We start from the raw sequence: 23,024 nt of genomic DNA, 5'->3' as shown, positions 1-23,024 counted from the left end.
ATGTACAAGATGCAAAGACGAAGACACAAAAACACATGAACCGAGGGAGAAAATTCACACAACGTGTATCCATTTCTCTTAAACATATGGGGCTGGACTCTGAAATAATGTGATCTGAACAAGACAGATCTCAGAGGCATGGGCAGACAGAGACATCTAACACACACACACACACACCCCTGAATCTCAACAACACCTGTGTACACAGAGAGAGTGACCAACACACCAGGACACACACAGATGGTATAATCAAGCATACACGCACTCACACACACAACTCTACACCTACCGGGATCCTCTCCTGGCCCCTGACTCCCAGGCCTGCAATTTCTGAACGCTGGGAAGGAGCTCCTGCAGGAGAACTCAAAATAGTTCTGTGAACCCTGCCCTGGGCTCCAACAGCCTGCCCACAGGCCCATCCTGTCCTCCTCCGCAGCCCTGGCCCCGTGCCTTGGTCTGCACACAGCGGCGGTTGGCTATGCCTACCTCCAAGTCCAATCCCCTGCCCCAAATCTCCTCGAGTCAGAACTGGTCTCTCGCCTTACCTTCCTTGGACAGTATCTGCACCCAGCTCCTTCTGTCCCAGCCCCCTTCTCCCAGGGACAGTCTGTAATCAACCCCAGGAACCTGCTGGGCTGGCAGTCAGGGGTCAGCCGTCCAGTTTGGACAACAGCAACTTAAATTCCTGAGTCTCTGGTCCCTCCTCTGCGAAGCAGCGACAATAGCAACCATCGTTTGCGGAATGAGAACTTCAAACAAGACCCTATCCTTGAAGTCCTGGCCCAGAGCCTGGCCCAGAGCAGACCTGCAAAGGGTATTGGTCCCCCAGCCCTCAGTTCCCTAAACTGTCAGGTGGGGGCAGTGTCTGAGCCTGCATGGTCCTAGGGGTGGCCCTGAGGCAGGCGTTTTAAATAATTTTGACTGGTTTTCTCCAAATATGAGATATCACCATCACTGGGTTGGAAGGTGCTAGAAAAAGGCTCTGTCTTTTGAGCAATCTAGAGAATAGTTAGTATATTGACTACCATGTGCTGAGCACGTGGTACCATTGCAGCTCTGCAGCAGAGGGTGAGGTTAACACACTCCGCAGTACCACGCAGTACTTCATCATTACAGGTTCACAGATCCACTTACTTATTTTCCTCCTTTAGCCTCCTCTCCAATTCCCATATGCCCACCCTCAAACACCTATTTTGTTCTGTTCAATGTATATATATTTTCTCTCTCTCTCTGTTTATTTTTTATTGTGATAAAATATAGATAACATAAAATTTATCATTTTAACCATTTTTAAGTATACAGTTCTGTGGCATTAAGTACATTCACGTGGTTGTACATTCATCACCACCATCCATCTCCAGAATTTTTTCATCTTCCCCATCTCAAACTCCATACCCATTAAACACTAACTTCCCCTCCTTCCCTCCCCCGAGTCCATGGCAACCACCATTCTTTTTGTCTCAATGAATTTGACAGTTCTAGGTACCTCACGTAAATGGAATCATATGGTATTTGTCCTTTTGTGACTAGCTTATTTCACTTAGCACAGGTCTTCAAGTTTCATCCATGTTGTAGCATATGACAGGATGTCCTTCCTTGTTAAGGCTGAATAATATTCTACAGTACGTATATACTGTATTTTGCTTATGCATTCATCCATCAGTAGACACTAGAGTTACTTCCACCTCTTGGCTATCAAGAATAACGCTGGTGTGAACACTGCTGTATAAATACCTGAGTCCCTGCTTTCACTTCTTTAGGATATATGCCCAGAAATGGAATTATTAGATCAAGTGTTAATTCCATGTTTAAATTTTTGAGGAACCACCATACCATTTTCACAGGACTGCACCGTTTTGCATTCCCACCAGCAATGCCCAAGGGTCCCAATTTCTCCACATCTTCACCAACACTTGCTCTTTTCTCTTTTTTTGATAATAGCCATCCTAATGGGTGTGAGGTGATTCAATATTTATCTTTTTGTTTGTATGACTTCTTTCAAAATGTATACAGTTGTTTTGTGTCTATGTAATTTTTTACATAAGTAGCATTGTGTTATTTGTTTCATTCTGTGTGTTACTGTCTTCACCTAGAACTGTTTTTAAGGTCCAACCATTTGTCTCATGTAAGCAGAACACATTGCTTCTAACTTGTGCATAGTACTCTACGCTGAGCACCAGCCATGTGTATTGAAAATGTTCTATGTGCTTTTAGAAAGCTCTCTACATGGTTATTTGAGTCCTTACAGCAATCCTAAGAGGCAGATGTTGTTATTACTCCCATTATATGGATGAGGAAACTGACGCACAGAGTTAAGGGACTTGCCTGAAGTCACACAGCTGGAAACGGGAGACTAGACATTTTAACTCAAGTCCGTCTGGTGCCACAGGAGAGCTCACGTGTGTAAGGTGCTAGAAAGAGCTAAAAAATGGGGGCTGACTGCAGACAGATGCTCTCTCTCAGGTGAGGGCACTTGGATGAAAGTTCTAGTCCTGACTAGATCCTGACTTATCTGCAGATTGTGAATGCCCTCCCTTCACCAGATGTCCCTTTATGTTTGTGTAAAATGAAGACAGAACAATTTTCTTGCTCTTTCTAGATTCACCACTTATTGATTATTTATTTATTTTAATAGATCTTTATTGGAGTATAATTGCTTCACTCACTTATTGATTAAACACCCTTTAGCTACTGGAAAAATCATCAGAATTGGAGGCAGGCGTTTGTTTCTTTCCAGTGTTCCACCTGGGAGCCCCTCCAAATACATGAAAACCTTTTGGCAAATCCGCTTGTAAGGCTCCTCCCCCATAGGACTAACTATTTTCAGGAAAACAGAGGCTCTGCCTCTGGCCCTATCCCACCTCTCTTGAACTTTGCACTTACCGTGATGAAAAATTAACCGGGCTAATGTTTCCCTTCCAAGGACAACCTCTGCAGAAGCCAGCCTGGCTGGGCCCCAGGAGACCAGGCACCAGAACAGAGTTCCTATCCATCTGGAGCCACCCACCCACTCACTGCCCAAAGTCAAGGGAGCATGTGGGGTCCTCCTGGCACCCGGAGGAATCTAATCCTTAGCCCTCCTCACTGCTTTGTGAAACTGGGCTGATTTCCCCAACTCTTCTTGTGGAGAAACGGAGGCCAGAGAAGAAAGAACCAGCCCAGAAATGGTACTTGCTGGCTTCATAACATGGGTCCAGCGCTGTTTTCTGCATGTACAGCTGTCCCTGTCCCATGCATGACGGCATATGAAGGAAGCGCAGGAAAGCATGTTTCAGCCACACTAGCTGCTGACAAGTTACTGCCCCCCCCCTCAGGAAAATGAGAGGGCTGAACCGGGGGCCCTTTCCATGTCACAATTCAGAGGCTTAGGGACATGCTAGGTCCTTCCACTACGTGCAATCCTCAGATCTCTCTTGGGCTCCTCACCTCCATAGCACACATTACACTTCACCACACATGGCTTTCTTCCTGTAAAATGAGGGCCTTGCACTGAAGGAACAATTTTAATGCTCTTTCTACATTCGCAGTTGTGTGCTTCATTCTTACAGCTGAGAGAATAGACGCTCAGTGGGGTGAAGGGATGAAGAGAGCCAGGATCGAAAGCCAGGTCAGTCACTGATGAAGCTTGAGGTCCTTTAGCTCGATCTGACTGCCTCTCAACAGTGGGACCTGCCTCATTCGATGTTCAGGTTAAAATGAATGTTTTACTGGGATGACGGCAAGGGCCCCTTTCATGTGGGCACACACCTCCTACCCCTTGGTGCTTCGCTAGGCCGTGCGCTCCTGAGGTTAGGGACCTTCATCTTTCATTTCAGCATCCCAGAAATGAGTAGGACGGCAACACGGAGGTACTCCGTAGATGTGCACGTCTAACCGAAACCTGCTCCCCCCCAGCACGGCTCTCCATGGCACTAATGGTGGCCCCAAGGTGTGGTTCTATTCCTTTACAGCATTCGACTGTCTGCAAAGCTTTCCACGTTGTATTCCCACAACCACTGTAGGAGACTGAGAGGAAAGCTATCTCTAGCTCCATTTTACAGGTGAGCAAACATTTCTTCTAGTATCACAATAGTGCACCTGTGTAAAGAACTTTTGTTTTGCAAAGAGCTCCATCTGTGGTGTCACCTTCGCCCTCCATGACTCTATAAGGCAGCTAGCTGGGTGCAGTGGCAAGAATGTGGACTGAGGCCTCACAAAGCATGGGGATCAGATCCCAGCTCTGCTGCTAGGGCTCTTGAGTACTTATTATAATCTCTGTGCCTCAGATGCTTTATCTGTAAATGAGAGACATAGGGACATCTACCCCAAGAGCCATTGTGAAGGTGAAATCAGAGGACAGCACTCAGGCTACCTGGAATGAAGAAAGCCATCAATAAATGTTGATTGCCTTCCTCCCTTCTCTTTTTTGATGAGGGCTGGCAGGAAGGGAGTGAAACCAGATTACAGTGGCTGCTGGTTAGCCCGAGGACCAGCCAGGAACGGGAACCAGGTCATTAAGCCCCAGTTGGGGTTCAGGGGTTCTCCTTTAAGGTCCAAGCAGGCGGGGAGTTAGAAGGAGGGGAGGGCGAGAAACCCAGCGCTCAGCCCCAGCAGCTGACAGGCTTGTGGGAGGCCATTCTCTCCTACCAGGCAGGGACCCCTGCAGCTTCTGGGCTGACTTTGTGGATTAGGCCATACCTCACAGGGCTTTGTAACTCCCCACCCGCTAGAGGGTTTGCAGATAACTTCTTTCTCACCACGGGAGTTTCCTGCTGTTAAAAACAAACAAAGCCTAGAGGCCTGGTAGGGGGAGGGGCAGCAGGAGAAAGGCCCTGGGGGCCTGGGGTGACTCCTGAAAGCAGCTGAGTGAGGGGTCTGCGGGCAGATGCCCCTGAACTGTGCTGGTAGGGAGAAAAACCCCAGAGCTCCCCCAATATTCCCGTGTTCCTTTGCTTCCCAGCAAAACTAATTTGGAATGCATAAGGTTCCCCAATACTGCCCTTTTGCCCCACTTTTTGCGAGTTTACAGCTTTGAAAACAAAGCTCTCTCTCCTATTTATTGGGTGTCGAATTTCGGATCTTTCTTTATCATAAGATTCCAACACCCTGTAATGAAACCTTTCCTCCAAAGATAAGTTCTAAAGCGCCCCCATTCATTTCTTCCTGAACTCAACAGATGTCTCTGAGGCCCATTTTCTGCCGGGCACTTGGTTTCCAAGGCCCAGGGGACCCCTGGCTCCAGCTATTATCCAGGGAGTCACTAGGGTCCCCAAATCTCCACTTCTGAGAGCCTCTCCCTAATCCCTCTTTCGCACGGTCTCGGGGCTCTAAGCCGGTATGATCTCACCGGTGCGAGAATAAAAACAGCCCTAGAGTCACCGGCGCCGCCAAGGCCCCTGACCGGGATCGGCGCTCCCGCGCCTCGGTGCGCGCCCCAACTTCCTGGGCCTAAGCCTTCCGCGCGCCCTCTCTCGGACCGGGGTCCTCCCGGGGGTGCACCGCCAGCCTGCGGCCGGACGGCGCTCGTTCGTGCGAGTCTAACCCTCTCGGGCCCGCCACTCCAACTGAGCTTCCTGAGTGTGGGTTCCGAGAGCAGACGCCACGGCCCGAGCCCGGCCCTCCAGCCTGGGGCCCCTCTCGCCGCTCCTTTCCCACGACTTCCTCCTGGCGCCCGCCGGACTTCAGGTCGGGGCCGCGCGGGGTCCTGCGCGCTCCAGCCCGGGCCGCCGCTGTCCCCGGACGCCCACGTGGGCGTGCTCCGCTCCGGGCGGGAGAAGGCCGGGCGCCCTCCCGGAGGCGGGGGGCGGGCAGGGCGCCCGCGGGAGGAGGCAGCAGGGCGCGGGGGAGAAGGCGGGGAGCCCCGGCGGCAAGGGGGCGGTGACAGCGCTTGGAAAGGAGGCTGCACGCGGATTTGCATGAAACACAGACTGGCAGCGGGCGGGAGCGGGAGCGCGGCGCAAACCCGGGGACGGCCCAGCGAGCAAGCGAGCGAGCCGGGAAGGAGGAGGGCAGCGGGGAGGCGAGGCTACCGAGGCGGAGGGATCTGCGCATCAAAGCGAGCGAGGCGAGCAAAGTTTGGCTGGGAGTTGGACTTTCCTTCCTGGAGGCGGCACCCAAACAGCCACCCCGTGCGGAAACCCAAACTTTCTTCTGCCACTCCGAGCCCCGCGGCCGCCGTCTCCGCCCCGCGTCCGGGGCCTTCCCGATCCCGCGCCTCTGCTGCCTGCCCGCCCGCCCGCCGCCCCTCCGCCCTTCTCCCCGCCGTGGGAGCCGCCCGGGGCGCAGGGCCGCGCGCCGAGCCCCGCCGGCTGCAGCGCCGCGGCCCGGCCAGGAGCACCGGCAAGTTCGCTGAGAGTTGAGGCGAAGTTTGGGCGGCCGCTGCCTTCCCCGGCCGAGCACCCCGCTGCGCCCCCGGCGTCCTGCCGCGCCCAGCCCCGCCGGGGGCGCTCCTCGCCGCCCGCGCGCCCTCCCCAGCCATGTCGTCCATCCTGCCCTTCACCCCCCCGATCGTGAAGCGCCTGTTGGGCTGGAAGAAGGGCGAGCAGAACGGGCAGGAGGAGAAGTGGTGCGAGAAGGCGGTCAAGAGTTTGGTCAAGAAGCTCAAGAAGACGGGGCAGCTGGACGAACTGGAGAAGGCCATCACCACGCAGAACGTCAACACCAAGTGCATCACCATCCCCAGGTGGGGGCCCGAGGGACGCTGGGGCGCGCCCGCCCAGCCCCCTGGCGTGGCGAGGCCGGCCTGGTGGGATAGGAGCGGGAGGGATAGCGTGTGTGTGTGTGTGTGTGTGTGTGTGTGTGTGTGCGCGCGCGCGCGCGCGCGCTTAAGGGGGGTGGAAACGCGGGCAGGAAGGGGGTGGGGGGACCCCAAACAAAACCTTCTCTAGATTTGCAAAGATTCAGAGCCTGGGGCTTCCACGCGGCACTCGCGCTCCTAGACCTCGCATTCGCTTTTCACCTACGGGAAAGGGGGTGCTGCAGGAATCGGCCGCCCCCACCCCGGGGAGCTGCGGACTAGAACTTGAGGCCCGCTTTGTTCAGCTCTGCTGGCCGGAGCCCCTCCTCCGCCGCCGCCTCCCGCCCCCGCGGCCCGCGCTCGTGGAGGTGGTGGTGTCTCTCCTTTTCTTTTCTTCATTCCTGTCCCCCCACTTCTTTCCTCCTCGGCAGGAATGCAGTCCGTACAGCTGGGGCTGTGGGTGAGGAGCGGGAGCCTCGTGATTGACAGATTCCTTCTTCATTCTCTCTTTGCCTTCGGGATTAGCATTTTTATCGAGTATTTTTAGATTCGGTTGTGCCAGTCTCCCGCCCCCTCCGCACACACGCACTTTTAGTTGCAGTGCAGGGCTCTGACTTTCAGATGAGAGAGATAAGTGGCAGAGAGTGGCCTCTCCTCCGCCTCCCCCGACTGTTTTTTGCCCAGCTTTCAGTCTGAGATTGCGGGTGGATGCCGAAAGGACGGGGCTCAGAGCTGAGATAACAAAACGCACCCCAAAGTGGGCCTCGCATCGGCCCTCGCATTCCTACAGAGCCCTCCTTCCCAAAGCGCTTTGCCATCTGTCTGGACCTCCTTTATCCTCCACTTCGCGCCAGCTAGGTCAGGCGGGAGCTCACAGATGGCTGGTAGAAGGGGTCAGTGACTTCTCTCCACTCCCCACGGCCTTCTCTTAGCTGAGATGTGCCAGGCTGGGGATTGGGGTGTCTTGAGGGGGCGCCTTAGCTTCCTGTCTCTCCCTCTCAGCTCCCTTTAAAAGTCTTATTCTGAACCAAGGGACAGTTTGTGTGTCTGTGTGAGTAGGGGACGTTCTTGGGGTTCCAGGCTGCAGAGCAATGAGTAGAGGGTCCCCAAGGCCAGAGCCCCACAGAAATTGTCATCCTTGCTGCTGGGCCAGGAGTAGACTCCATCCTTGGCCACCTGCTTGGGGCAGCTGTACAAGGGCTGCCATCCGTGTCAGGCAGGCACAAAGCAACATCTGTCCATGGGAACCCAGGCCTCCTCTGGAAATAAATGCCACATATGGTGGGAGTGCTGACTTGAAAAATAATAATTTTTTTCAAAACTGGGTGGATCCAGTCAATAAAGCGGGAGGGAAGGCAGTGTGCTGTCTGGGAAGTGTGTTTTGGGTGTGTGATCGGGAGCCAGAATTGACTTAAGAGAAGGTGGTGTGATGTGATGGTCAGTGAGCCCTAGGTCCTGGTCCCAGCCCTAGTTCTTCATTCTTCGTTATTCCTTTCCGTGGAGGGTGGGGAGTAGGGTGAATAAATGTCATACTTCTCCAGCCTGGGGAAGGCTTTGCAAAACCTGCCTTCTTACCTGCCTGAGTGCATTGAGGACAAGTGCTTTATGTTGTGAAACAGGAAAAAAAAAAAAGCTATTAATTATAAAATGAGCAGCTGTGTAAAGTGTTTCACAGCTTACAGAGGACTTTCACATGCTTTTATGAGATCAAGAAAAAGAAACTCCTGGAAAATAGATCAGGTAATTAGGCCTAAGATTTATCCCACGTTTAATGTTGAGAAACCTTTGGAGGAGAGAGGTGAAAAAGGCTTGGCATAGTAGACATGCAGTTCTGACCAAATGTGCTCCTTCTGCTGGCCCAGGCTGCTCTTCCCTTTGAAGGTTCTGAATACATTCTTTGCTAATGGCTAGAGCAGTGTTAACTAGGGGGATTGGGCCCCATGGATCTTTGTTGGTAAGGTTGCCAGTGTTCAGTCTTTGGGCTGGTGACAGCCTGGAGGAGAGGCCTGGCAAGGTAGGAGTTTGCACTCTGGGGAAGCATAGCTATGGCCTGCCTTTTCCTTTTCCAAAGTCCTGCTCAGCCTGAGGCATATGAACACTTTGGGTGTCTCTGAGAGTTCAAGTTAACTTGGCCTTCTCATGACTCTGTTAGGACTGGGCCATCTTCTACCTGCCTGGCAAGGACCTAATGCTAAGGCAGATTTTTTTCCATCTTTTTCAGTTAGGGAAACCCAGTTGCTTGGGTGGATCCAGACAAAGTGGATTTCCATCCCTGGATTTTGTGCCCACGCCTCTGGGTCACCTTGTCTCCCTTGGCAACAGCTACTGCTGTTTTTGGTCGTGGGCAGAGAACTAAAGGCCACGTCTTGGGGAGGTAGCTAGCTGGCCTCACGCTGGTGATATCGGTGTGTCTCTGAGCCCCGTAGGCTGTGGGGTTGCTTGTCAAATTGTTCTGTCCTCACTGCCTTTTATAACTAGGGCTTTGGAAAGTCGACAAAAGGAAATGTTGAACCTAGTTATCCCACAGGGTGTGTGGGGTGGGGCACTGGGTACTTAAAAATACTCTGCGAGGTCTGGACCTTGGGGTGTAAGGAGCCCTTAGTCTAAGGAGATTTTTAACAAGCCTGTTTTGGCTAATACGAAATCTTGAGCAGCAACAGCGCCATGTGGCAATTAGAGCTGGATACTAGGGCCCCCCAGACCGCACGCTTGCTTCTGTTACCCTGGCTCTAACCTGTCTCAGTGATCTGGAGAGCTGGAGTGGTACAGGCTTACTGTTGTCAAGAATGTCAAAGAGACCGGTGCCAAGGCAGTGGTAAGAGCCTGATTTAGATACACCAACAGAGGGGCTATCAGGGTACTCTGAGGTCTGGCAGGATGGGCAGAACTTTGGCAAGTTGTATAACAGCATCTTACCTGTCACCTAGTTGAGTACCTGAGTACAGCTGCAGGTATCTTCCTGGCCAGTGTATAAGAATGGAGTTATAGCATAGAGAAGGTGTGTGTAGGTTATGTCAGTGATAAGGAGCCAGGTGCACTTAAAAATGACTGTTCTGATGGACACTGATAACTTGTGTTTCCACCAAATGGGACCCATGACTTGGCCCACTTGTTGAGAGCTGGACCAAGCTTAAGGCCTGGTTTGTTTGGAGGGAAATTTGGGCTTTCTTGTGTCGGAGCACCAGGTCCAGAGGAAAGTGGGAGAATTAAACCAGACCCCAGGTCTGACACACACCCTCTCCTCCCTTTCTGTGCATCTGTTCTTTTGGTGCAGCCTCCTCCTGTTATCTACCTGGACTTTGCCAGGCTGCTCTCACCCTGGGGAGAAAGGGAAATGATCCCCGTCTCTAACACTCCTTTCTCAGGCTTCTGGGGACAGAGCGAGGGTGCAGGAGGGGCGTCTTTAATACCGTCTCGATCTCAGCGTCTCCTGTCCTCCGTCCTCTCTCAGCTGCTGCTCAGAGCACCATTCTTATGTGGCCCGTTGGAAGCAAGCTCACTTGCTTGCACCCGTCCTCTCCTTTCTCTTGTTAACCTTGATTAGGGGAGCTCCGCACAAGGGCTGGGATGAGGAGGGGTCTGCAGGACACCGGGTAGCTGACCGTGGGGCTGGCTCAGAGCTATGGCCGAACCTAGGAGCCACTCAACGTTCCCTTGACATTTGGAACCTTGGAACTTGCTGCTTGCACCCAGGAGTTGAACGTGTGGGCCAGTGCATGTTGCAGACAGCCCGTTGCTCACACTTCCGCATCGAATGTTACAGGTTTGGATTTTGTGGATTCATTGATAGGTGTCGGCCCCTCCCGCGTCTGAGTCAGTATTCCAGGAAGTGGGGGAGGATGCAGAGATAAATTGGAGGTGGTCCCTGCCTGTGAGGAGCTTACACTTCAGTAAGGGAAACAGCAATAGGGCATTGAGTGTCTATTTCTTTCTTATTCCCAGCCATCAGAAGAAATATGAACTCTAGAATGGAGTGATATTTTTGGCGGGCAGGGGGGATTATGATGTGTTTTTTAAATATTGTAGAGGTCATTGTGTTAGAAAACAAAATAATGACAGCCATCTGTTTTCTCCAGAAAAAGCACAGAATCCAGGTCCTGTATCTTGCCGTTTTAATACCTGGATGGATTTAGCAGTTCACTTAATGTCTCAGAGGCTTCGTGCCAGCACCTGTAAAATCAGGAGGAGGTAAAGCCTGTGGAAGTGTTTTGTAAACCAGAGAGTTTGACAGATGTGTTATGTTTCGACCTCTATGTGTATCATTCATTCATTGACTAAATTATTCAGTCATTTATTAAATACCTACTATGATGAGCAGGGCAGGGTGCCTATTCTCAAGGGGCTCCCTATCTAGAGTGGGAGACAGACTTGCCCAAAATATAGGCCATGAGCTGCAGCCAAGGGATGTACAAAATGCCCAGGGATGTGGGGGACAGACCGTTAATTCTGTGGGAGGAGGTGGGGAGAGGAGGGAAGAGTCCGTGTGAGGTGGAAAACCAAGAGGACAGGAGTTATTATCCAAAGGACGTTTCTGGACTGTAGTACGATCATACGAACTTTTGGGTTCATGGTGATCGTTGCCTACAAGAATGAGGATGTCTTTATCTTCTTTATCTTCCTTCTCTCTCTAAACGGAGCACTGCTATGAATTTGTTACCTCCTAGCTCGCACTGAACTAGTGACTAATGACTTGTGTTCAGTATTTTATGCCACTGTAAAGTGTCCTCACTTTGAAGTAAAGAGTAATTAGTATTGCAAACCTGAAATGCAGGTTTCCTTGGTGGAAACAGTGACTTTAGATATATTAGCGCAGAATGTAACGGACCATGTCGATAAGCAGTAGACAACTTGGAGGTGATGGTGGATCCTCAGAATTGCAGACTTTTGGTGTGACCTAGCTTTTCATTTCTCTGGTTAACACTTGCTGAAAATAAATCCTATAAACCTGAGTTTCTATATGGACATAAGAGCTTTTAATAATGTATTTCAAGAAGTCTTTGCAAGGATGTAAAGTGTCAAATGACAATTCTAATAATAGAAAAAGTCAATGAATACAGTAGTCATTTCGTTCTGATGAGAAATGCAAGCAGCTGATGGATGGCATTGAGAGAATGTGGCTCGAGCTTATCACATCAGGAATCCAATTAAAATGAGTTTTTGAAAAATAAATATTGGTTCAATAATGTAAATTTGTAATTGCTGTATTATTATAATGGAAATAAAATTAACACGATTTAATGGACTGAGCAACCATTAATTTTCACTTGTTAACTTATTGGGAGGTTTCTAAATGCCATTGGATGCACAATACAGCCGTGTCTCTGCATGAGCTCCTTTATGAATAGGACCAAGTAGCGCTTGCTTCATTTATTCATTTATTTTTATTGAAGTATAGTTGATTTACAATGTTGTGTTAGTTTCAGGTGTACAGCACAGTGATTCAGTTATATATAACATATATATATATATTCTTTTTCAGATTCTCTTTCCTTATAGATTATTACAAAATATTGACTATAGTTCTCTGTGCTATACTGTAGGTCCTTGTTGGTTATCTATTTTATATACAGTAGTGTGTATGTTAATCCCAAACTCCTAATTTGTCCCTTCCCCCCAACCCCCTTTCCCCTTTGGTAACCATAAGTTTGTTTTCTATGTCTGTGGGTCTATTTCTGTTTTGTATATAAGTCCATTTGTATCTTTTTTTTTTTTTTTTTTTAGATATAAGCGATATCATATGACATTTGTCTTTCTCTGTCTGGCTTTACTTCACTTAGTCTGATAATCTCTAGATCCATCTATGTTGCAAGCAGCGCTTGCTTTAAAACTTGAAGTCCAACTTTATTCCTTTACCTATTCTCCCACCTTCTTTATTCACCCCTCCCCCAGCCTCCTTTAAGTGCAGTTAAGCTCTCTAAAGTGGAATGCAGCTTTCTCAATCAACGAGGCTCATGAATAGTCCCAATTAACTTTGTCCTTGTCTCCTCTGATGTATTGACATATTTAAAAAAACCAAAATCCACCGTGCCCCCTTCCCCAAATCCATGTCTGGTAGTACCAGTCTGCTGGGAAGGGAACTGCCTGGAAAGGCTGCCGGTGAAGGGGCCTGGGAGATTTACCAGCCTTTTGCAGACACGAGTGTCCCGTGCAGTGCTAGATGGGACTAGCTCTTCCCCAGGAGGGCTGGGCATCATCTGCTGACCACTTCAGTCTCCTCATCTTCAAGTGCCGTGGTTCCTGGAAACGGTTGGAAATTGCCATATTAAACCCGCCCTGCAGAAGTCTGGTTTCTAATTTTACTGTATTCCAGGTTTTAGAACAAAGATCTGAGAGAACTTGTCCAATTCATGTTTACGCTTTCCTTCAGTGCACCTACTGGGTGCCAAAACCTGCTCCAGGTAGCAGGGCCCCACCAGTGAACAAGGCAGACGCCTGATTCTGCCCTCCTGTAGCCTCTGGTCCACTGGCTGCTGAACATGAGTCCTTTGGAATTGTAATAATCATGTATGTGTTCACTCTGGTTAACTTGTAAATACTGTTTTCTTAATGCCAGAGAACCAAATCCCCCAAGCTCTGCAGTTTATTGAGTCCTGATGAGGGTGTGTGTGTGTGTGTGTGTGTGTGTGTAACATTATTCTTTGTTTTGACTTAATTAACAGTTTGAGAAATAACAAATCTAGAGCACAAGTCACACTGTCTGCAGTGATTATCTGAGGCCTCTGCTGGAAACAGCAGCCTGCCACCGTGGCACACTGCTACAGAATGTTTTGACAGAGAGACTTGGTTTAAAACGAAAACACGGTAGAAGCCTATTAATTAAGAAGTTTGGCTAATGCTGGACTAGGCTGAAGTTTGTGTAGCAGGCCTTTTCTCCCCATAAATGTGGTCAGAGAAAAATTAGTCATAAACAAACTTTTGGGAGTCATTTTGGAGGCAGGAGTCAACAGACCTGAGTAGGTTCTAGACTTAAGCTCTGTTTCTAACTAGCTGTGTCACCTGGGCCAAGTCGCTTAACATCTCTGGGCCTCAGATGTTCTCAACTGGAAAATGGGCTAAATAAGCTCTATCAGAGGATCTTTCTAACTCTAAAGTGGTTTTCATGCAAGCATTTTAGAAGCTCCCCTTTGCATGCATCCGGTTGATCATTGAATCACAGATCTTTCTTAATGATTACTATCCTAAGGCCCTATGAATTTCTGTAGTTGAAAGTAATAAAACTGTAATTCAGCCTTTAATTTTGGTTATTTTCCCCCTCTGCCCTCCTTGCCTCTCCCTTGCCCTGTCAGTCTAAATCAATGAAATATAACTACAAAGGAATATAAAAATAACTGAATATGAGGGTAACGAAGTGAAGGCTGTGTGCCTTGAGATGCAGTGAGCAATTTTTCTTCTTTTGTTGCTATTTTTGGCTATTCTCAGAGCAGGAAGTTTACTTAAACTAATGACCACAATTGCCTAAAAATGGTTAAATGTGAGAGGTAGGCATTATAGAGGATACCTGTGGAAAATGTTTGCTCATATGTCAGGGTTTACCCAGGAAGCTTCCTTTATTTATTTTCAAGCATCTATATAAAGAAAGGCTGTACTCGATTGTGTAAGCGTGCGCCTCTTGTGGGGCGGCGTGGAGGTTACAAGTTGAAACCCCAGCTAGGAAATGAAAAGTGAGTTTCCCCCGAAATAGTATTTTTTCTGTATCACATGGCTCTCCCTGATTACATCTGGCAAGTTTTTCTCCTGACAGCTTTGCTGGGAGTTAGGACTAGGGGGTTGTTTAAGAAACCCTGGGTCAAGGTTTGCCTTTGAAACCTACAGCGTTATCAGTCTGGTGGCTTTCCCTGCTAACTCTTGCATCACAGACCGCCAGGCCAAGTTGTAGTTCTGAGGTGTCACCGTTTTGTTTTGTTTTTTCCTTTGAGACTGGACTTTTGAAAATAGTAATGCTTTTTGGGTGTGTGTTTTTTAAAGGTCTGTTTTTACGCTGTCACAGCTCAAAAATGCCAAAAGGCATTTTTTCCTTAAAAAATCACCTCTGGGCTAAGCCCAAATATGGAGTAATGGACCCAGAAAGGACTTTTTGAGTAGTTACAAGTGGCTGAAAGCAGGCACTGGTGATGGAAGTTGGGTTTTTTCCTTTTGCTTCAAATGTGCCCCATTGTAAACTTTCTTGCATCCTCATTGAATTCAGACTGGAGGTGAGTCTTATTTCTCTGTGTGCCTGGAAGGGCGGGGTGAGTGAGCTTGTTTTGCTACCTCTTTAAACGCTTTGTGTAGCCATTTATCTCTACCCAAAGATAGTCTTAAAATATTGCCTGGGGAGCAGGAGTTGGGGGCGTGGGTGGGCGGGAAGAGCAGAGTCATCAAGGGAGAACAAAGGGCCCTGGAGTCTGACAGACTGGAGTTTGAGTCGGCCAGTTACTGGCTATGTGACAGCCTTGGGGACATCTGCTTCCATTGATTAAGCTCCATTTGCCTCATCTGTATAATGGGCATGGGCCCACCTACCTCCTGTAAGTCAACGCAAAATGAGATAAGAGAGAGCAAGTACTTGACTGATACGTGTGGCTCACAGCACACAGTAGGTGCTTAGTAAACACTCATTTTTCCCTTTCAAGGGGGAAATCTGACTGATGGTGTCAGTAGATTCCAGTAAGGGTCCCCCCCCGCCTCCCCCCCCGCCTCCCCCCCCCACCCCAACACACTTGTTCTCAGGGCTCGCTGTTTGGAGAACATTGGTTGATGTAGTGAGAGGACCTTCCTCTAGCAGGTGTGCACCAAGTGGCCACAGTCACACCACTTGTTGGTTTATGGCTTGGAAGGCTATCGAAAGAGAATTCATATTCTTCGGTGGTTCTCCCCTCCTCCATCATCATTCTAAAAATTGTTTGGCTGACTAAAAATAATAGTATTGAAAATAAACTTTGATGAATCAGTGCTCCTGGGGTGGGGGGGTATAAGATCCTGAAGAAGAAACACCGTGACTCACAGGCTTGTCACCGATAGCCTGCCCTTCCGTGTGTGGAAGTGCATGTTTATTGTTGCTGGTGTGTGTTTGAGGCCTGGTTGGAAAGCAGTTCCAGCTCCAAGTACCACCTCACCAGTTGGCTTGGTTGTCAGGTGAGAATGTTCGGTGCCAGAAGCTCACAGCTCCAAAATAACCCAGATGTGGATGGCGGTACCGTTGGCTGCGCCTTGAGGTGTGCCAGAGGGCACTCACACTTAGTGGGCCATGCTTTGGACATCCTTCTGGATGTGGTCCTTTCCATGGGGCAGAGCTGTAGGGCCCAGGGATGGCCCACGTGGAGTCTGCACTTCCTCCTTACAGACTGTATGCTGGGTCCTGACCCTTCAGTTCCCTGCCCACATGGTCTCAAGCCTGCTTCCAGGTCCATCTGCCTGAGGAAGGGCAGACTGCGTCGACCACGGACCGTGTGTGCACCCGTGGGCCCCAGGCTGACAAGGTGGGCAGGGCCGGGAGATGGAGGGATTGGATGGAATTCAGACTGGGGGTGTCTGCATGGGTGGGTGTACATGAGCCCCTCTAAGTGTGGGGTGATGCTGGGCATGGCCAGCTCTCCCTGAGTGTCCGCATCCCATTGTAAAACCGAGGGGTCAGAGAACTCTAAATTCAAACCTGGCCTCCCAGGTTGTATCAAGGTATTTGTCAATATGATAGAACATATTCTATTTATCAGTCTGTTATCTTGATTTCTGTCTTTTAAATATGACATAGCCTATGTGGGCCTTCATAGGTCTTCTTGCTCTGGGACCCATTGATGGTGAGGCAGGCCTGTTCTTAACACCATCCTCTCAGTTATGTAGCCATGACTGAGGCCCCTCTCAGGTGGCACCATTATATGGACAGGATTGTGGGTGCTTCTATAGGGGTTGATTTCCCTCACCTTGAACCCAGATCAGAGTGAATTAAATGCAGATCAGGGAGAAGGCGATACATATGGCAGCTGCCCACCTGAAAGGTGGAGCAAAGAGCCCAACCACTGTAGTGCATTTGGTTTTTGGATCCATTTATTGGGCACTGACTTTGTGCTGGGCCTCAGGAGATACAGAGATGCAGAGATAAAGTCCTGTCACTGAACTGTGCAGAGGCAAAAAGGGACACGGTGACCACAGTTACGGTGGGCTTATGGGAAAGACAGTCTAGCAAAGGCTGAACAAAGAGGTATTTGGGAGCCCAGAGAAAGAGCAGCTCTTTTCTGGGGGACCCAGAAGACTTCACAGAAGAGGTGATGCTCCAGCGGGACTTTGAAGGGTGGATAGGAGTGTGGGAGTGAGGGGAAGCTGCATGGAGCATTGGCCAGACAGAGCGTGGAAGGGCCTGGTGTCTGGGGCAGGGTGGCCAGAACGTGGAAGAGGGAGTGGCCAGAGAGGAGTCGGGAGAAGGATGTTGCCAAGGGCTTCAGTTGGCCAAACTTGGCGTTTGGACCTTGCTCCATAAGCGCCCAGGAGATTTTTAAGTAGGGGAGCGGCATGGCTGAAGCCACCATTCTATTCGCGTTCCTCCCCCACCCCGAGGCTGGTAAGAGCAGGTTTTCTGCCTGAGTTATCCGGGTCAGAGTCATAATCCCTTACACCACCATGTGGACAGCTTTAGGCTATGTCTGGACCAGGGTGAAAATAGTGTTTTGTTGGCCGTCAGGAGAGAAGACAAGTTGTACAGCCAGGAGGGCTGGGGGAGCCCAAGTGTTCAGGTAATTAGCCAGTGAGTCATGCCAGCCTCTTGACATGGATTCCTTGGGAAATTAAGCAGGGTGTCGCTGGGCTCCATGCAGAGGCCTCAACATCAGATCCTGGCCTCTCCCCGGGTCTTCTCTGTGCCTGGTACGGTGTCTTTGTGTGGAATATCTCTGGTCAGTGTTGTAAATGTCTTCACTGATGATCGCCTAGGCCAAGCTTTCCAATTCCAGACCACACTGCAATCAGCAAAAATACCTAAATTCTCTACTGCAGACTCATCGAATGCTATCATGTATTAAAAACAGATTATATTCCTTAATAGGAAAGTAAAATAGTTTAAGTTCATATATTCTATCACTGAGAGCAAGCAGAAATTTTGGTGACCACTGAGAGAGTGCATACAATTTACTTCATCTGTTTAGAGTCAGCTTTTTTTTGTTGTTAATTGAAGTTTATAGGTTTTTAGAAGATAAAAGTTTTGTGTCCACAGACTCATTCTAGTTCATGGACCATTTCTGAGAACCCTGATAGAGGCCTGCTGCTGAAGGGCAGCCTACTGCAGTGGTGGAGCATTCTGGGCTTACATTCAGAAGACCCAAGTTCAAATCCCTGCTCTCCCCTTTCCTGCTTTGGTGACCATAGACCAATCACCTGATTTCTTTGAGCCTCCCTTTCCTCATCAGTAAAATGGGAAAAACCTTGCCTCCCTCGGTAGGATGATTTCAGTTGTTTATTTAGATGAGCTAGGCATTAAAAGCTCCTTGCAGACTGTAAAATATTATGCAGTGTCACTCATTATTTCTTTATGAAGCACAACTCTATAGTATTGCTAAAAGCCCTTCCTGACAGAGATGGAGTTAAGGCTTCCAAGTTCACACCCAGATTTTCACCGCCACCTTAGAGAAAATCATTCATGATGCACAAATTCAATAGGAATATGAACTCAGGGTGTGTGTGCTGCAGGGTCTGGTTCCAGAAGCTTAGGTGAGTTGGTGCTCGTGGCCTTGTCTGAGGATTTGGGTCAGCTGTGCTGACCTGTGGCTGATCACCTGAGCCCTCTCACCTGGGAGTGATCCTGGCACATGCAGTGTGGGCTGGCTGCTGACTATATGCCAGACACCAAGGTGGGCCATTGATCAATTGGTTGGTCTTCTTTACCCATCTTCTGCGAAGGGTGAGTAATCCATGTTTATAGAAGAGGAAGCAGGGGCTTCCCTGGTGGTGCAGTGGTTAAGAATCCGCTTGCCAATGCAGGGGACACGGGTTTGAGCCCTGGCCCGGGAAGATCCCACGTGCCGCGGAGCAACTAAGCCCGTGCTCCCAACTACTGAACCTGCGCTCTAGAGCCCACGAGCCACAACTACTGAGCCCACGTGCCACAACTACTGAAGCCCACACGCCTAGATCCCGTGCTCTGCAACGAGAGAAGCCACCGCAACGAGAAGCCCACGGACTGCAACGAAGAGTAGTCCCCACTCGCCGCAACTAGAGAAAGCCTGCGTACAGCAACAAAGACTCAACGCAGCTGTAAATAAATAAATAAAAACGGTTTGAAGTTAAAAAAAAAAAGAGGAGGCTGAGGCTTTGAGGGGTCAGCGGCAGAACAGGAATCTGAATTCAGGTCTGGTTCCTGACACCCAGTTGCCTGCCCCAAGGCTCCCCAAGAATGGGCTGCTGTTCTCATTCTCACAACAAAATCCATGAACTTGCTTAGGAAAGTTGCTGTAGGTCTCATGGTAAGAGATGGAGCTGGATTTGCCTCTGAAGCTCTGCCCCTTCTAGAATCAGGGGTGACTATGTAATTTATTAAACAAACCAGGACACTTCTAGAAAGAGTGTAAAAGGGCAGTGCTGTCATTAGTGATGGCCAGAAAATGGGCATCAACCTGGACTGTCCAGGCAAACCTGGATAAAATAGTCATTCTAAGTCACCCTGCCTCTGTGCCAGTGATCACGATACCTGACCAAGGAAACTGGGAGGATTCGATCAGCAGCTTTCTCTGCCACTGCTAAAGTGTCAGGGACTGTCTGGATTATTTACTGCTATTCCGAGTGAGGGGACTTGCCTAAGATCATTCAGCAGGTTGGCAACATAATTTAAAACTGGATGAGACCTTAGAGGTAATCTAAAATAGTCAAGTTAGCACCAGAGCTTACTTAGCTGCAGTAGGAGTTGGGGAACCTTTGGCTCTGCTGATGGCCACTCTGAAGGGAAGGGGGAGAAGTGGGAGGTGGAGGTGGGGGACGTGAGGATGGCAGTGAGGGGGTGGTAGGGTGTTCACCTGGCTCTAGAACATCTGCATCCTCATCAGGCCATGTCCCTTCGGAGCCCAGGAGGTGCCCCTAGGTGCAGTGCAGCTGAGATGGGATTTAATGTCCAGGAGCAGAGTCTTCTTCTGTGAGCTGACCTCTCCTGCTCCCCTGCTCCATTTTCGCTGAGGCCTCAAAGATTTTACTGGCTGGGAGCTGGTGGGGGTGTAGTGGATAAACCTTCTGCTGAAGAGTTTTGGAAGGCATTGAGGAAGGAATTAAAAATAACAGCAAGCATGCCTTTTTTTCCTCTCTTTGATGGTGGTAAATGCATGGAATGTGCCAGGGCACGTGGCCCTAAATAACCCCCCTCTGTCAATGGAACTCCGTAGAGAACATGGAAAGGCTTTGCACAGCTTCACTCCTGCCCCATGTTCACGGGACAGGTTTCTGTGATCGTCCAAGCCTCATGCTTCCTCTCTTGCCCCAAATAATCTGTTGGAAGTCTGGAGAGGGATTTGAGTTCTCTATGCTCTGCAACCAAACTGTTTGCCGTGAGCGAGGCCCTGTCTGATGAACTCCAAGGAGAGCAGCTGGAGTGACAAAGAGGACTGGTTACAGGCTGAGAAAAGTGAAGTGTAAATTCAAACCAAACTTGGCACTTGCTTGGAGAACTTCAGCTGATACGACTCTGGTCGTCATCCTTTGTGGCTGTGCTGTGTCTTATAAATAGAACAAGATGCATTTCCTTTTTTTTTTTTTTAACCCCAGAGACACAAGGAGGCATGTGTGTGGGTGAGTATGGGCAGGGAATATTAATTATTTATGTTCCAGTTCGTCGGAGAGTCAGCGTGGGAACTGGGCCCTGGGCTTCACGGAGATGACTAGGCCATCTTGTGGGTAAGGCTGGACTGTGCTTTTGTATCTTTTGAGTTCCGGCTCTCCTCACCATTGCCACCCTCTCCTCCTTAGTGGAGGCCCTTGGTTTCTCACGCCTGGATACTGCAGTAAGCCAGTGGGCTCCTTCCCTCTCTGATCCATCCCATACTCTGGACCAGGGTCCAGACTCACTGTATTAGGATGCTTTGGGCTACAAGTAACCTGAAACCCAACTAACATCTTCACCAGTGTGAGTGAGGGCTTATTATCTCCCCTAAGAAGTCTGGAGGCAGGGAGGTTTCGGGCACCAGCAAGGACTTGGGAGCCTTCCATCTTTCTGCCCTGCCATCTTCAGCCCTCATGATCCCGTGACGGCCACAGCTGCTCCAAGAGTTACCGTCTCTACACGGTTGCCTCTAGCGGCAGAAAAGCCTGCTTCTCCTTGGGGGTCTCTTAATCCAGGAAGGAAATCTTTCCCAGAAGCCTCCTGCTATCTCACTGGCCAGTATTTTGTCACATTCAGTCATGGCAGAAATAATGGATTGTAATAAGCCTTTTGATGTCAAAGATCCAGGCTATTTCTTTGGCTCACCAGTACCTGCTAGGCACTTAGTAAATGTCAATTAATACTTGTTGATTACTGTTTTCCTTCTTCTCTGAGTAGACTCCTGAATACTTATCTGATGTCTTGCTGATTTCGGAGGTTATGTTGGTAAACCAATCAGGGACCAGGTCTTGCCCTCAGGGAGCTTACAGTCAAGATGGAGAGACCATTATTTGTGTTCAGAATATCCAACCATGTGGGTTGTAGCAGTCTGCTGTGGGGCACCTTAGGAACAGGTGTGAAATTGGGGCTCAGGGGGACAAATGGAAGTGAGACTCACCGAGGGGACCCTCAGGGCCTCTGAACGCTGTGCCTGAACATTTTCTGACCTAAGCCAGGTCTTTCAAGAAGTTCGGATTTCTGTCTCTGCCCCACTACCAGTCTTGTTTTCCTGTTGACAAAATGAAGATTAAAAATTTGCCCTTGAGTATGGAGTGGGGGCAGGGTACAGAGCTAAGAGCCTCCTGCCCCCAGGGGAAATTTTCTAAAGGTTCTTGCGGTATTTTAGCTTCGAAACCCTGTGAAATTTAATTGCATGTTTAGCGTCGTTGTGTGTCTCACTGGCTTTGAAGCTGCTGGAAACTTTCTCTGAAAGCATATAGACGAAGAAATAAGAATTCTATAAATGTTTGGTGGTTAAAAACAAACTGCTGGCCAGTTTATAGAATTTTGGGGTCATTTTCTGATGGAACATTCTGCAGACACGGAATACCCTGGAGTCTTCCTGTCGCAGTCAGCTAATAACTGACTTTAGGTCTGCAAATGCTTTTTCATTCCAATTCAGAGAAAACAGAGCCTGTCCCAGGGCCTCATGGGCCCTTATTTTCCTATTGATCTAGGCTAACTCGGGACCCCCAGGGAAACATCTCAAAGCTAATTAAAGATGTTTGTTTCAGGTTTGCCTGTTTTTCTTGCTTGATTGAAAAAGTTGCAGTTTTGGCTTTTCTTGTTAAAAAAAAAAAAAAAAGGAGACTCTATCGCTACAGCTGATCCAGGAGGTGGGAGTAGGGGGATTGCACACTTCAGCGCACACGTGATGCGTTGCCCTCCTGCTCTCTGCGCGAGGCCCACACAAGAGTGGCATCTCTGAGCACAGGGCCGGGCACCAAAGCAGCTACTTTCCTTGAAAATTCTTGAGTCTCCAGGAGGAGAGTGGCCAGGTGAGCCTGGGCGTGAAACCCAGTGAAGTGGTTCCAGGGTGAGGCTGGTTCTGTTTGCCCAGCTTGAGTTCTGAAGTTAATGGTCCAAGGTCCCCACTCAGAGAGTTAGTATGTGGGGAGATGGAGGCCCTGACAGCCATTCCAGGGGGTCCCCCGACCCTTTGTTTAACCGCGGCTGTGGACCAGTGGTCTCAGATGTTTACCGTCACCTGTTTATAAGAGGGAAGTGTGGTCATATTTCTATCTCTTTTGTGGGCTGCACGGTTGCCTTACTGGGGCTCAGGTGGGAAGTGGTTACCATTCAGAGGAGAGTGAAAGAACAGTACTCACAAAGGGACTTTGATCGAGCAATCTTTTTGAATGTCGCCTTTTGACCACTGTGTTTTTTATTTTTATTTTTTGCCTATCAGCCTTAACTTCAGTGATGAGAAAATCAAACCACATGCTGGACCTCATTCAACCCAGCTGGGTATCACAGTTCAGAATTGCAGCTCAAAGTGCTTCTCCTCTCTCTGGGTTTCACTGGGGGGTTGACTTCCAGATCTGTAGTTCTGCACAGCCAGAGACCCTCAGCTTCAGCTGTTCTCTGGGCGTCCACATCTGAACATCCCAGCAACGCCTGGAATTGAACATGGGCCATTTCTTTCTATCCTTCCACGACCGACACTAATCTTCATCTTCATCATGATCGCAGCCCCCAGGGTCAGTGAAGTGTTGAATCAGC

At 49.3% G+C, this 23,024-nt stretch overlaps 1 protein-coding gene across 1 annotated transcript in view; it reads left to right on the top strand.

The window, feature by feature from the left end:
* The first annotated feature begins 6,431 nt into the window (after positions 1 to 6,431).
* SMAD3 (SMAD family member 3) overlaps positions 6,432 to 23,024 on the top strand; it is a 119,688-nt gene continuing 103,095 nt past the window's right edge. The window contains exon 1 of the mRNA XM_059912960.1: positions 6,432 to 6,661. Coding sequence (XP_059768943.1) covers positions 6,456 to 6,661 — 206 coding nt within the window. The 5' untranslated portion in view covers positions 6,432 to 6,455. The remainder of the gene's footprint in view (positions 6,662 to 23,024) is intronic.

This window comes from Balaenoptera ricei, chromosome 2 (genome assembly GCF_028023285.1).
Source record: "Balaenoptera ricei isolate mBalRic1 chromosome 2, mBalRic1.hap2, whole genome shotgun sequence".
NCBI classification, from domain to species: Eukaryota; Metazoa; Chordata; class Mammalia; order Artiodactyla; family Balaenopteridae; genus Balaenoptera; species Balaenoptera ricei.
The sequence above is the reverse complement of the archived record's forward strand: the minus strand, read 5'-3'. Positions and strand labels throughout refer to the sequence as shown.